Here is a 15189-nt window from a genome sequence, read left to right as displayed (position 1 = left end):
GGTGTATTTTATAATATATTCTATGAATCTGTGCTGCCCTGCCAGATTTTGCTACCTCCCATTAAAACAGTTGGTAGTAGGCCTACAATTTAGACAATGAAAAATGCTACCTGTCAAATTGTTTTTTAATGTCTGCCCCTACCACAACCTTAAACCTACCCTTACAGTAATGCAAATACAGTAATTATGTGTTATTTGCGGTTGTGGCTAGAAGGGGATACAGCTTCGGACAGTGTTCCAACTAAAAATCTTTTTTACTTTTGTACTGAAAAAAATCTAATAATATAAAATAATGATAATAAGTCACCTACATCTTGGATGGCCTGAGGGTGAGAAGATAAAATAACAGTGAATTTTAATTTTCCACTTTTCATTATCCACTTAGCTATTGAATATTACAGAAAAGATTGAAGATCATTTTTGTGTTTACAGACATCATTTCTGCTTTTGATAACATTTGGGAACAATCAAACTGAGATTATATGTTCAGAACAAAAACCGACCGCCCTACTTGGGATTGGCTTTGTTCTGGTTGGGCCAAGTGTTCTCCTTCTGCTAAAGAGCACATGGAAGTTCATTTTCAAGAGTGCAACCAGGCCCTCGAAATTAACTCTTTTTTGGGTAAGCAAACACAAGTGTCTGACATTTGTCCTGTCTTGTTTTTTGTTTTGCTCCCCATGTGCCTTCCTTGCCCTAGTTTCTCCCTCTATGTCCTTATTTGGTTAGTTTCCTGTTCTCGTTTAGTTCTCATGATTAGTTTATTAGTCCCCAGCTGTGTTTCATTAATTATCTAGTTTTAAGCCCTGTGTTTCCTTCTCTCCAATGTCCGGGATTGTTTGTCTTCACTCCGATCCGTGAATGTCTTCCGTGTTTGGATTCCCTGTGAATATTCTGATTAAAGGATATTGTTATTTGAAGACTTCCTTGTCTCCTTGTTCCCTTTCTCCAGAGAAACGTGACGAGTGTTTAATGAATAGATTTATACTCTGTAAAAATGTTTAAATTGTTAATCAAGATTATTGGAGTGCGTTTTTATACAAAATTTAATGTTTAATTTAGTGTTTTACTTGTCGTTTCTTTGCGATGGTTTGTTACCATCACTTACTAGCAATTTCTTAGTGATTTTTTTTATATCCAATTTGGTCCCACTTTAAATTAGGTCGCCTTAACTACTATGTACTTCCAAAATAAGTACAATGTACCTATTGTGTTAATTGTATTGCAAAACACTTGCTGCCATTTAGATGGGATATGGATAAGGTTAGGGACAGGTTTGGTGCTATGGGTAGGTTTAAGGGTGGGTTAAGGTGTAAGGGATGAGTCAACTGTGCAACTATAAATGTCCATCCATCCATCCATCTTCTTCCGCTTATCCGGGGCCGGGTCGCGGGGGCAGCAGTCTAAGCAGGGATGCCCAGACTTCTCTCTCCCTAGACACTTCCTCCAGCTCTTCCGGGGGGACACAGAGGCGTTCCCAGGCCAGCCGGGAGACATAGTCTCTCCAGCGTGTCCTAGGTCTTCCCCGGGGTCTCCTCCCAGTGGGACGCGCCCGGAACACCTTCCCGGGAAGGCGTCCAGGAGGCATCCGGAACAGATGCCCGAGCCACCTCAGCTGACCCCTCTCAATGTATAGGAGCAGCGGCTCTACTCTGAGCTCCTCCCGAGTGACCGAGCTTCTCACCCTATCTCTAAGGGATCGCCCAGCCACCCTGCGGAGAAAGCTCATTTCAGCCGCCTGTATCCGGGATCTTGTCCTTTCGGTCATGACCCAAAGCTCATGACCATAGGTGAGAGTAGGAATGTAGATTGACCGGTAAATCGAGAGCTTCGCCTTGCGGCTCAGCTCTTTCTTCACCACGACAGACCGGTACATCGACCGCATTACTGCAGAAGATGCACCGATCCGTCTGTCAATCTCCCGTTCCATCCTTCCCTCACTCGTGAACAAAACCCCAAGATACTTAAACTCCTCCACTTGAGGCAGGAACTCTCCACCAACCTGAAGTGGGCAAACCACCCTTTTCCGACTGAGGACCATGGCCTCGGATTTGGAGGTGCTGATTCTCATCCCAGCCGCTTCACACTCGGCTGCAAACCGTCCCAGTGCCTGCTGAAGGTCCTGGCTTGATGAAGCCAACACGACAACGTCATCTGCAAAAAGCAGAGACGAAATCGTGTGGTCACCAAACCTGACACCCTCCGGCCCCTGGCTGCGCCTAGAAATTCTGTCCATAAAACTTATGAACAGAACCGGCGACAAAGGGCAGCCCTGCCGGAGTCCAACATGCACCGGGAACAAGTCTGACTTACTGCCGGCAATGCGAACCAAGCTCCTGCTTCGGTCATACAGGGACCGGACAGCCCTTAGTAAAGGACCCCGGACCCCATACTCCCGGAGCACCCTCCACAGGCCGCCGCGAGGGACACAGTCGAATTCCTTCTCCAAATCCACAAAACACATGTGGACTGGTTGGGCAAACTCCCATGAACCCTCCAGCACCCTGTAGAGGGTATAGAGTTGGTCCAGTGTTCCACGGCCCGGACGAAAACCACACTGTTCCTCCTGAATCCGAGGTTCTACTATCGGCCGTATTCTCCTCTCCAGTACCCTGGCATAGACTTTCCCAGGGAGGCTGAGAAGTGTGATCCCCCTGTAGTTGGAACACACCCTCCGGTCCCCCTTCTTAAAAAGAGGGACCACCACCCCGGTCTGCCACCCCAGAGGCACTGTCCCCGACCGCCACGCGATGCTGCAGAGGCGTGTCAGCCAAGACAGCCCCACAACATCCAGAGACTTTAGGTACTCAGGGCGGATCTCATCCACCCCCGGTGCCCTGCCACCGAGGAGTTTCTTGACTACCTCGGTGACTTCAGCTTGGGTGATGGACGAGTCCACCTCTGAGCCCTCAGCCTCTGCTTCCTCAATGGAAGACGTGACGGCGGGATTTAGGAGATCCTCAAAGTATTCCTTCCACCGTCCAACGATATCCCCAGTCGAGGTCAGCAGCTCCCCACCTCTACTGTAAACAGCGTTGGTAGGGCACTGCTTCCCTCTCCTGAGGCGCCGGACGGTTTGCCAGAATCTCTTCGAGGCCAGCCGATAGTCCTTCTCCATGGCCTCACCGAACTCCTCCCAGGCCCGAGTTTTTGCCCCCACAACCACCCGGGCTGCAGTTCGCTTGGCCTGTCGGTACCCGTCAGCTGCCTCAGGAGTCCCACAAGCCAGCCAGGCCCGATAGGACTCCTTCTTCAGCTTGACGGCATCCCTTACTTCCGGTGTCCACCACCTGGTTCGGGGATTGCCGCCTCGACAGGCACCGGAGACCTTACGACCACAGCTCCGAGCGGCCGCTTCGACAATGGAGGTGGAGAACATGGTCCACTCGGACTCAATATCTCCAGCCTCCCTCGGGATCCGGTCGAAGCTCTGCCGGAGGTGGGAGTTGAAGATCTCTCTGACAGGAGACTCGGCCAAACGTTCCCAGCAGACCCTCACAGTACGCTTGGGTCTGCCAAGTCTGTCCAGCTTCCTCCCCCGCCATCGGATCCAACTCACCACCAGGTGGTGATCAGTTGACAGCTCCGCCCCTCTCTTTACCCGAGTGTCCAAGACATACGGCCGCAGGTCAGATGAAACGACCACAAAGTCGATCATCGACCTACGGCCTAGGGTGTCCTGGTGCCATGTGCACTGGTGGACACCCTTATGCTTGAACATGGTGTTCGTTTTGGACAAACTGTAACTAGCACAGAAGTCCAATAACTGAACACCACTCGGGTTCAGATCAGGGGGGCCGTTCCTCCCAATCACGCCCCTCCAGGTGTCACTGTCGCTACCCACGTGGGCATTGAAGTCCCCCAGTAGAACGACGGAGTCCCTGGTTGGAGCACTTTCCAGCACCCCTCCCAGAGACCCCAAGAAGGCCGGGTACTCTGCACTGCCGTTCGGCCCGTAGGCACACACGACAGTGAGAGACCTATCCCCTACCCGTAGGCGCAGGGAAACGACCCTCTCGTTCACTGGGGTGAACTCCAACACATGGCGGCTGAGCTGGGGGGCTATAAGCAAACCCACACCAGCCCGCCGCCTCTCACCATGGGCAACTCCAGAGTGGTGAAGAGTCCATCCTCTCTCGAGGAGTGTGGTTCCAGAGCCCAAGCCGTGCGTAGAGGTGATCCCGACTATCTCTAGTCGGAACCTCTCAACCTCACGCACAATCTCAGGCTCCTTCCCCGCCAGCGAGGTGACATTCCACGTCCCTAGAGCTAGCTTCTGTGTCCAGGGATCGGGTCGTCGAGGCCCCCGCCTTCGACTGCTGCCCGATCCTCTTTGCACCGGCCCCTTACGGTCCCTCCTGTAGGTGGTGAGCCCACGGGAAGGCGGCCCCACGTCGGCCGGACCCCATGGGGGGAGGCCCGGCCACCAGGCGCTCGCATACGAGCCCCAACCCCGGGCCTGGCTCCAGGGTGGGGCCCCGGCTGCGCCATACCGGGCGACGTCATGGTCCTCTGAATGTTGTCCATCATAAGGGGGTTTTTGAACCGCTCTTAGTCTGACCCGTCGCCTAGGACCTGTTTGCCTTGGGAGACCCTACCAGGGGCATATAACCCCGGACAACATAGCTCCTAGGTTCATTCGGGTACTCAAACCCCTCCACCACGTTAAGGTGGCAGTTCAAGGAGGAGTGTATTTATAACTATAAATGTTATTACAGAAAATAATTACAGATGTAATTGCATGCAAGTGTTTTTTTTTAAATGTAAGTACAATATAAAAACATCTACACCATAAGTGCATTGTATCAAATTATTAATTTAAATGCAAGTATATAGTAGTTAAGGCCACCTAATATAAAGTGGGACCTCCAATTTTGTTATAGGCAGCATAGATCCTGATTATGATTGCCGTAACCTTTCTGACTTTGATTTGACCTTTCTTCCAGGTTCTGTGTGTTGAGTTCCTGGTAGCACTGGGAACAGCAGTTCTAACAATAGTAGCCATGCCACACTTTGACATTATCACCAATGTGATGATCCTAAACAGCGTGAGCATCCTGTCCGCAGTGTTCCAGGTGGTCGCTGAGTGCCTTGCCAAAGAGAAAAAGTGGCTTATAATGCTCCCCATGTGCTCCATTTTATTAACCATCGCAGGTTATGTGTTCTTTGCAGTCAGTTATTTGGTATTCGAAAGTTCCTTAGAGATAAATATATCAATTGGCCTTGCCATCATTGGGACCATCTGTGTTTCTGTGAACTGGTGGGAGAACTACAGCACGCTCTTTGCTGTATCATTTCTAGACAACATTTCCAAAGACATCGCTCAGTCCCGTAACGTGGTCTGCATCATCTCCAGTTTGACGAGAATCCTGGTTACGTCAGCTGTGGTGGGAGCTTACGTTCCTCTGTCAGGTAGAGAATGGAAATCGGTCAAACTTGTCTTTGAAACAGTCATCGTTTCATTGGTGGTGATCCAGATTGTATCCTCTGCCTTGTGCCGCTGGTTTGTGGTTGTGGCTTGTAAGATGCACGCCCTGCACCGCAGCTTCGTCTTGCCCATGTACCTGGCCTCGATCACAGTTTTGGCAGTCTTTTTGGTTCCAACATCAATCAGGCTCCCAGATTCAAATCAAACTTCTACCTGTTTTGAGACCTTTCGGCCAAAATCCAGTGACACATGGCTGCATTTGATGTTGACGGATGCTATAAGAACTCTGAAAACCAGGGACATTGTGGTTAACGAGAAGATAGGGGGACTGACCTGTTTGGGCTTCTCTGCTCTGAGCTGGTGGCTGGGACTCATGCTCAGTACGGTTTACATCTGGTACCTGAAGATCCATCGAATAGAAAGAACCCAAGATCTGTTTGTGCGACGCATGTATGAAGGAGCATTTCTAGAACAGTCCATGTTGCTAAATACCCGTTTTGAAATCAGAAAGAGAATCAAGGAGAAAAAGTGGTAAGTGTTTTTATTTTTTAAGTATGGTTACATGTATCATTAATATATCAGCCAATATTAAATATTTTTATTTATCCATAACAAAATTTAATATTTAATGTTGAATGGTATTTTTTTACATTTATATTTTTATCTTATATATTATATAATTTACATATATAAAATGTATAAACCTAAATGTAAAATAACCATTTATTACCATCTATATTTCTTTGTCATCATCTAAATCTCACTTAAATTCTATCTTTAAACACTCTTTTAAACACTAATAATAATACATCTTGGTTACATATGTTGGTTATTAGCTGGATAACATGATTATGTTGTTATTGGTATGAGTTATTCTTTTATTATTATTATCAGTGCATCCCTTTAAATCAACCCCTCTAAGTTAAAGCATTGTACACAGTAAATGTGTTCCTATTAAAAATGACAAATGAGATCTGTTTGATGTTATAGTTCTTTCTCCAAGGCATTAGTAAGATTAGAAGGAGAGCAAAATCCCCCACTTCTTAGAGGTTTCATCTGAGAAAGAGACCCCTGTATTTTCACATGTATCTCCTCTGGATTTTAAAAAGCATTCAACATCTAAATCTGTGCTCACGTTTACCAAAATACCTGCAATTAAAATAAGTCTGCAATAAAGCCCTATTTCAAAAGATCTCATCAGATTCTTCCAAAAACTATATCTGAGAACTTCAAGTCTGTTAAACAATGAAAGACTAAACTTTTCTTTGGATTTCTTAACATGAAATGACTTAATGACATAAATATTTAAAATGTACTCCTCAGTGCAAAAGAAACCATCAGAGTGTTTCTGTGTGCAACAATGTGGCACGAGACCTACGATGAAATGATGAAGATAATCATCTCTATGTTCAGGTAAACAGACTACACTTACTCAACTTCTAAAAAATTATTAATTTTATATATTAATTTTATATATATATTTTATATAATTATTGAATTGTAATTGCAAAATTCTTTTACTACCAGGCTCGATAAATACAGGCCCAAGACCAAGGAACATAGTGATGTCGAGTTTGAATTCCATATTTATTTTGATGATGCTTTCAAGGATGTTGATAATGGAAGGCATGCAAATGAATATGCTGAAACACTTGTTGATGTAATTAAAGAAGTTTACACGTAAGAATCCTCCTTAGTTATATCTGTTTATGTGCTCTGAGAACTTATGTGCAAGACTAATCTACTAATACTTCACATACATTAGCATTTTCATGGAAGAGGATCAATGCACATTCAAACAGAAGGCAGCACTACCACGCCAGAAGATCATAAACACCCCTTATGGGGGTCGGCTGGAATACACCCTCCCTAAAGGCAATTTGATGATGGTTCACCTCAAAGACAAGACACTTATCCGTCACAAAAAAAGATGGTCGCAGGTAAGGTTCATGAAAAATCCAGTTAAAAAAAAAAACATACTTTTTTTTTTCTTTTTTTTTTTTATACCCACAACTTCACTAATCATCTGTGTTTGCAGATAATGTACTTGTATTACATTCTTGGCTGGAGACTTAACAGACAGTACTTCAAAAAGCTTAAGGCAGGTGAAGAACTGGATTACCTTGATGAGAAATTGAAGGTTGGTAGCTTATTATTAGACTTTCTACAGATTAATACAATATCAGCCAGAAATTTTGACTACAGCGTGTGTTTTTTTCAATGCTCCCTAGAAAGACAGTGAGAACACATACATCTTGGCCCTGGATGGGGACACTGATTTCCAGCCGTCAGCAGTCATGCTGTTAATCGACAGACTTAAACTCTACCCAGAGGTTGGAGCTGCCTGTGGCAGGATTCATCCCACGGGCACAGGTTGGATATATTATAGCTACATCATGTGGCTTTTGGTCCTGTAGCAGTTAAAAATAAAACTGCATTCATCTTGCAGAATAACAATGTTTTGGTTGTACGTTGGATCTGCTCGAATAAATGTGGTCGTTCGTGGCACCAGAGTACACATGGAAATCTAAAAAGATGTCATCTAAGCAGGTGCCATTGTGTTTTGATTTACTGGAAACTTTGATGTTTTTAAATCAAAACACAATGATTGTTGATGGACCAACTGATGGACCCTTCTCATGTGCTCTATGAAGGATGCGAACCACTTAGGTCGGTGTTACCGCTTTCCAAGGTTCAGATACAAGTGCTATAAGAATTTTATTCCTTTGGCTACAAGATTTTTAAACTCTAATGTGAAAGACATAAGCACATGATTGGTCTTAATGCAGGTATCTTTTTACGCGGTCTATCTGTATTGGCCAAATCAAATTTCCCTTAAGAAATAGCTAAATGACGTAACAAAAGTTTACATTACAAGTCATTAACACTGGACGTTAAGACTGCTAGTCTGATAAGGTCAAATATTACAATGAACTTATGCTGATGCTAGAGAGCTGAATGACTATTTATCATTTCAATTAAATATATTACCTGTTAAGCAAGAAAAAACATTTCTGGGTTGCTTTTGAATCCTTACAAATCTCGGAGTTCTCGCCACATCTGAAAAGTCAAGCCAATGTTGATTCTGGTTTTATTATGGAATCGGTGACGCTCTCCCTTTTTGCGTGTAGATGCCGCTTTGTTAGCATGTTTTTGTTTTTGTATTTGTAAATGGTTTGAAAGATGGCCATCTTTTCACTTTATCATTAATAATTCATGAGAAGAATAATTATAATAAATAATAATAATAATAATAATAAAAGAATAAAATAATTAGAATGGAGTTGCAATAAAAATTATAATTTTAATTATTATTTAATTATTAAAAATAATTATTATGATTTTTTTTTTTTTTAAATAGCTCCGACAATATCATTATTGGCTCTTGTTCATGATTGGCTCTTGTAAAATAAAAATTTTTTGGCAGGGTTCCCCTGATAAAAGTCCAGAGGCTAAATATCATGTTATTTGGGTTGCTTCAACCCGCGGACATGAAAAACATATTTTTCTTCTTCTTTAGATGTTTTACGTCGGTTGGCAAACCAGCTTATGAAAAACATCCCACGGAAAGAATGTTAAAGTGGCCCGATTCCACAGGAAAACCACGGATTTGAGGCTGATTTATACTTCTGGGTCAGACATATGCCGTAGCCTCCACACCATAGGCTGTGCGTCGGTTTTCGTTTATACTTCTGCGTCGTTGTCCGAGTTGACGTGCAGTACACATGCAAACCGCTCGGGTGTGGTGACCCCTGCACTAGAGACTACTTATGCATAGATTTTAAGGGCGCTGAATAGACTAATCAGGTCATTTCTTCACTATAATTGAAGGGCCCATGGTGTGGTATCAGAAGTTTGAATATGCGGTAGGCCACTGGCTGCAAAAGACTGCAGAACACGTGTTCGGCTGTGTACTGTGCAGCCCTGGATGTTTCAGTCTTTTCAGAGGAGCTGCACTCATGGACGACAACGTCATGAAGAGATACACAACCAAAGCCAGTGAAGCCAGCCAATATGTCCAGTATGACCAAGGTCTGCTTGAAGTTAACTTCTGACAAATTATATCAATTCAACTAAGACTAAAGTAATTCACCCTCTGTTGGTGTAATGTCAGGTGAGGACCGCTGGTTGTGCACTCTGCTGCTGCAGCAGGGCTGGAGGGTGGAGTATAACGCAGCATCTGATGCCTACACCAACGCTCCACAGGATTTTAAGGAGTTCTACAACCAGCGCAGACGCTGGGGACCCTCTACCATGGCCAACACCATCGACCTCTTGGGCTCAGGAGGACTGACCTCTCAGAGGAACAGCTCAATCTCAAAACTTTACATCTTGTACCAGATTATCAGCATGGCAGCTTCCATCCTGGGCCCTGCCACTATCTGTCTCATGATATCAGGTAAAGTTAGCAGTTTAGAAATATTTATTTGAATAAAAAAATAAAAATATATATATTTTGTGCTTGGATTTATTATTCTGTTTCAGCAGTATGGCATAAGGAAGATATGTTTTTACAGTTACATTTGACCAAAATATCTATTAAAGGGCTTTGTTTATATTGCAGGAAGCTTTGTGTTCATCTTGAATATGGATGAAAATATAGCCCTAGCTTTGGCCATAGTGCCCCCGACTGTCTACCTCATCCTGTGCTTCAAACTGAAATCTGACACACAGATTAAAATTGCAGCAATCATGAGTGTACTCTATGCATTTCTCATGGCAGGAACAATTCTCTCAATCATAGGTAAAAAATTTTGTCTTTAAGTATCTTTTAGTTTGATCAGAAGTTTTCTTTTCAGTGTCGTTTTCTTTTCCAGTTGCACAGTAAGATTTTTTTAAAATAAATTAATACTTTTCTTTTGCAAGGATGCATTAAACTGATAAAGTTTAAAGTGACAGTAATTACATTTACATTATTAGAAAAAATCATCACTGGAGTAAATTAAAACATTAAAAGACATAAGGAGACAGTTCTTTTAAAATGTAATGATATCTCAAAATATTACATTTTTGAACAAATAAATGCAGCCTTGCTGAGAATAAGAGAATCAAAAATATATATAAAAAAAAATCTTACTAAAACTTAGGAATGGTAGTGTACATTAGACTTAGGTGCATTAGAAAATCTTACCATTCCCAACCTTTTGAAAGTACAGTAGTGTATACTTTAGTCCATCAATATTTTTAGACTGCACATTTTTTCTAAAAGATAGCAATACGATCTAGCCTATATCTATAATACTTTCTCTTCTCTTGTCAACTCTCATAGGTGATTTAGTGAAGCAAAAGACTTTTCTGACCCCCAGTGGTCTGTTCCTCATCGGCATGGTGGTTTTGTACATCATCACGGCAGCGTTACACCCTCAGGAATTCTCACTGGTCATCTATGGATTGTTATACTTCCTATGCATTCCCAGTGGGTATCTACTCCTAGCTATTTACTCCATAGTCAACATGAACAATGTCACGTGGGGCACTCGTGAAACCGGCAGCCAGACTAAAACTACGGCAGTCGATACCATCAAGAAAAAGGTCATGAATGCCACATGCTGCAAATGTCCATGCTTGAAATCTGAAGATCTGAGTGAGAAGATATTACCATCAGAAGAAATAACAAAAACTGAAAAGCCACAAATTCCCTTGGAAACACAAAGGTAAAAACATGTCCACACAATAGGACAATTTAACACTGACACTTCAGTCCATCTGTGAGCATTTTATATTGTAACTATTGTAACTACGTAGAGGCGTGTTTTAATACTACAACTAAAACTAATACTGTATTCCTATGTATTGTAGGGAACATGAGTTCCAGCTTAGTCCTCATCAAAGTAAGTGTAACTTCTATAAATAGTTTCATAATATTCTATGTAGACTTATTGAATTTGACTACCATTAAAACTCATATGTTTCATCCAAAAGCTTGGATTGAGCATTTGCAGATGAAATCTTACGAATTTCCTTTGGGTGAATCTGCACTGCCTTTGGTAAGTCTAGCTAACAAAATATTTGAAATTAATATAGCCTATATATATACACTGAACAAAATTATAAACGCAACACTTTTGTTTTTGCCCCCATTTCTCACGAGCTGAACTCAAAGATCTAAGACTTTTTCTACGTGCACAAAAGGCCTATTTCTCTCAAATATTGTTCACAAATCTGTCTAAATCTGTGTTAAGCCCGATTCGGACGGTAATTGTTTCTCAGGGGGACGTAAGTTATTTTCACCATATACAGGGGGTAGTTGTTGATTTAATTGCCGTCCGAATCCAACTGCGGTCAGGTCAGCCTCCACTTTGAAAAACACAGTCATTCTAGCCGCCACGTTATTTTGTGGTGCGCGCATATACTAGGCGTTGCGGTAATAGCGTGTAAAAACTCAGATCAAAGGAAAAGTGATCTCTGGCATTCATTTATTAAGCCAGTTTCTTTGTCAATAATGAATAAATGAATGAATGAACGAATAAATTAATTTGAAATAAAACACATTTAAAAAACTGATCAAATGAAAATTACTTCAAATGTTGAGTAATATTAAATGTACAATTTCCAAATAATATGAAAATAACTGTCTCATGAGGAATAACAAAATAAAAGCATTTCATTAACTTGCATATAACCATATTTATTACACGGCTCTCTGGAATGCTTGATTCTGATTGGTCAGTTGGGACATTTGCAGGTTCGTTCTTTTCAAATAATAACCTCTCCAAAGTAATAACGCATAGCCGGTACTACTTGTATGTTTATAATCCCTCCGCGCCAAAAAAGATTACCGTTTGGCGCCATCTTGTGACAAACACTGGACAACCACAATTAACAATGGAAAATTTCGACATTAATTTTAACATGTACGGTAAAAACAAAACGTTTGAACAGTGGATAGATTTGGACGATTCAAATGGCTCCCCAATTAAGACGAAAAAACGAAAATTGAACTACGAAGAACAAACAACGACAAGACACAGAGAGCTTACTGAGACTGAACTTGACAAAATAGAGCATGACAGCTACGAAGCCAACACACAAAAAAATACAGAATGGGCAATAAAACTTCTCAAAGACTGGCTAAAAGAGAAAAAAATGGAGACAGACAAGTATGAAGCAGAGGATCTTAATAAGGTATTGTATGTAGATGTTATAAATTGTCTTACTAACGTACATTCGTTTGAATGTTAGTCACGTGGTACTATATCGTTTCGCGGAAGAATAAAAATGTTAATTTAAAACAAATATGCCAATAAAATGTTTCAAATTCATATTCATGTCATGCAGCATCTGACCAATGTGCTTTACAGCATCAAAATAAAATAAGTAGTAAATATAACAAAGTAAATAAAAAAGTCAATAAAGTCACAGCTAAAACCCCAATTACATAAAATATATATATATATATATATATATATATATATATATATATCTGTGGCATTGTGTCAAAAACAAAAGTGTTGTTTTTATTATTTTATTCAGTGTATATATATATATATATATATATATATATATATATATATATATATATATATATATATATATATATGTGTGTGTGTGTGTGTGTGTATGTATACATATGTATTATAATTTTATTTAAATAATATTTATTTATTATTTAGTTGTTTTTTTTTATTGTATTAATCAAAAGCAGCCATGTATTTTTGTGTCATAATAATGCATGTTTTTTTTTCCACAGTAATTTTTGGTCATTCTAACTTGAGCCTTTTGTCGCTGCAGATATGTCAACTGTATACTTTAAATGTTTTTTACCATGTCATGCATTTTATGAGTTGCTGATTAGATATTAAATATTAGGTTTTAATTCCTCATTTTTTTCACATGTTGCAGGATGAAATCGATTTCTGGAAAGAACTGCAGAAGAAATATCTGGAACCTCTTAAAGAGAATAAAGAACAACAGGAAAAAATCGCTGATGATCTAAGAGAACTTCGAAATAAGGTACGCAAAAGAAATATAGTATGTGGTCTTGTTCTAAAGTATTTGCTCTGGAACAGTAGAGATCTGTTTCCATGCTGTTTTGCCTTACTTTTCCATACAGGTTACATTTGTCTTTTTCTTCTGCAATGCACTTTGGCTGGTGGCAACTTTCTTCCTTCAGGCGATTGGAGACTCAGTCTCCATAAAGGTCCCAAAAATCTATCCCAATGGGACTTATGACCCAACAGAAGTGTTTTCCGTAGATCCAATCGCACTGATGTTTCTACTGGGTTTTGCAGTACTGCTGTTAATGCAGTTTGTTGGAATGCTTTATCACAGGTAACTAAACATGCACACAAGAATCAAATCACAATTACTGATAAACAGACGTTTTTTAATGGATTATGTTCTTTTGTTTCAGAATCTACACATTGATCCATTTTGTGGCATATGCTGACACAGAAATTAAATCTTATAGAAAGCAGTCACATCGGTCACATCAGGTGAGCCAATGGATCACAAACAAAATGATGAAATTTTAAATGTTAGCTTTTTTTTTAATGAACCATGTCAATCATGTCGCACAGATCCTGGACTCAATCCACCAGCCTGAGACGTATGGGCCAGACACAGCTTTATGTTTTAAGAACCCATCTGTTAGGGCTATAACTTCAGTATAATGTTTTGCATTTAATAATTAATGTTTATAGTCCAGTGGATAATAACAGTGCAAATAGAATGTTCGGAATATTTATTTAGTGTTTAAACCTGAATGCTCTGTTGTAGTGTAAAACATTGGGCCTGACAATTAATGAATTAATTACATGATATGCAAATTAATAATTAAACTAATCACAATCAATTACATAGTACTGAATATTAGCATTGAATATTATTGACATTACAAGAAATGGCCAATAATTTGTAGTTTGTTAGCCAATATATTATTTATTTCTACTTAATTATTTCCATTCCATATACCATACCACTATATTTCTTTATTTCCTTGTTTCTTTCTTTACAAAAATTAACTGCACTAAATTAACATTAAATTCACAGTTATATAAAACAAAATGTAATCTATATCTTTGAACACATTTACTGTAGAGTGCATGTAAATAAATTATATTGATATATGCTCTTTTGAAAATGTCTCTCATAGTGTCTCAGGAAGTTTTAATGTTATTGAACAGAAGTTCAGTTTGTGTGAATACTAGTATACTTGCTTCTATATTATTTTATTGTTTTATGTGATGTAAAAAAAGAGGTAAAACAAGCATTATTCTATGAATCCTTGAATAGTATGAAACAAAACCCTTATAGATCACTTATATGCTAAAATAACAATAATAATAGTACAAATTGATAGCAAGAGCCTTTACGTCACATGCTGAATTTGGCCAATCAATGACACTGCAAATAAGAACGTTAACCCAGGATTAACACACAATCTCATCTTGAACTGTATCAATTTATAGGGATGGTGAAGTACTATTGAGGATTTTGTCAGAATTTTGCGAGTGTAGTCACAACTTTGACTGATCTGTTGAACCCAAAGAGGCATTTAAATGGTCAGAAAGTCTGCCCTCGAAAATGATAAAGCTTTATTATCAAATGCTCCTGTGATTATTACTTCAAATTTGATGGTAGCGCTTGTGGTGCCAGCACTGTCCTTATTTTAATATTTATTTTTGGCATTTTTTGACTTTATTAGTATAGGACAGGAAGTGACAGGAAGCGAAGTGGGGGTGGGGGTAAGCGAGATCAGGAAAGGTCCTAATGCTGGGATTCAAACTCGGGACGAGCACCAATGGTGCTATATGTCGACGCGC

The 15189-nt window shown here is 40.4% G+C and overlaps 1 protein-coding gene across 1 annotated transcript; it reads left to right on the top strand.

The window, feature by feature from the left end:
* Positions 1-1251: 1251 nt before the first annotated feature.
* On the top strand, positions 1252-14499 carry LOC306843026 (chitin synthase chs-1-like; the record flags this gene model as incomplete). The annotated part of the gene is made up of 17 exons (XM_079374266.1): positions 1252-1260; positions 4944-5956; positions 6749-6838; positions 6953-7105; positions 7191-7365; positions 7464-7565; positions 7657-7798; positions 9257-9457; positions 9540-9824; positions 9990-10169; positions 10695-11079; positions 11225-11256; positions 11348-11412; positions 13268-13378; positions 13479-13696; positions 13779-13860; positions 13945-14499. 17 exons carry the CDS (start codon positions 1252-1254, stop codon positions 14035-14037), a joined length of 3336 nt encoding a protein of 1111 aa, XP_079230392.1. The 3' UTR covers positions 14038-14499.
* Positions 14500-15189: the final 690 nt, after the last annotated feature.

The sequence above is a fragment of the Barbus barbus genome (assembly GCF_936440315.1).
Source record: "Barbus barbus genome assembly, chromosome: 23".
Taxonomy (NCBI): domain Eukaryota; kingdom Metazoa; phylum Chordata; class Actinopteri; order Cypriniformes; family Cyprinidae; genus Barbus; species Barbus barbus.
The sequence above is the reverse complement of the archived record's forward strand: the minus strand, read 5'-3'. Positions and strand labels throughout refer to the sequence as shown.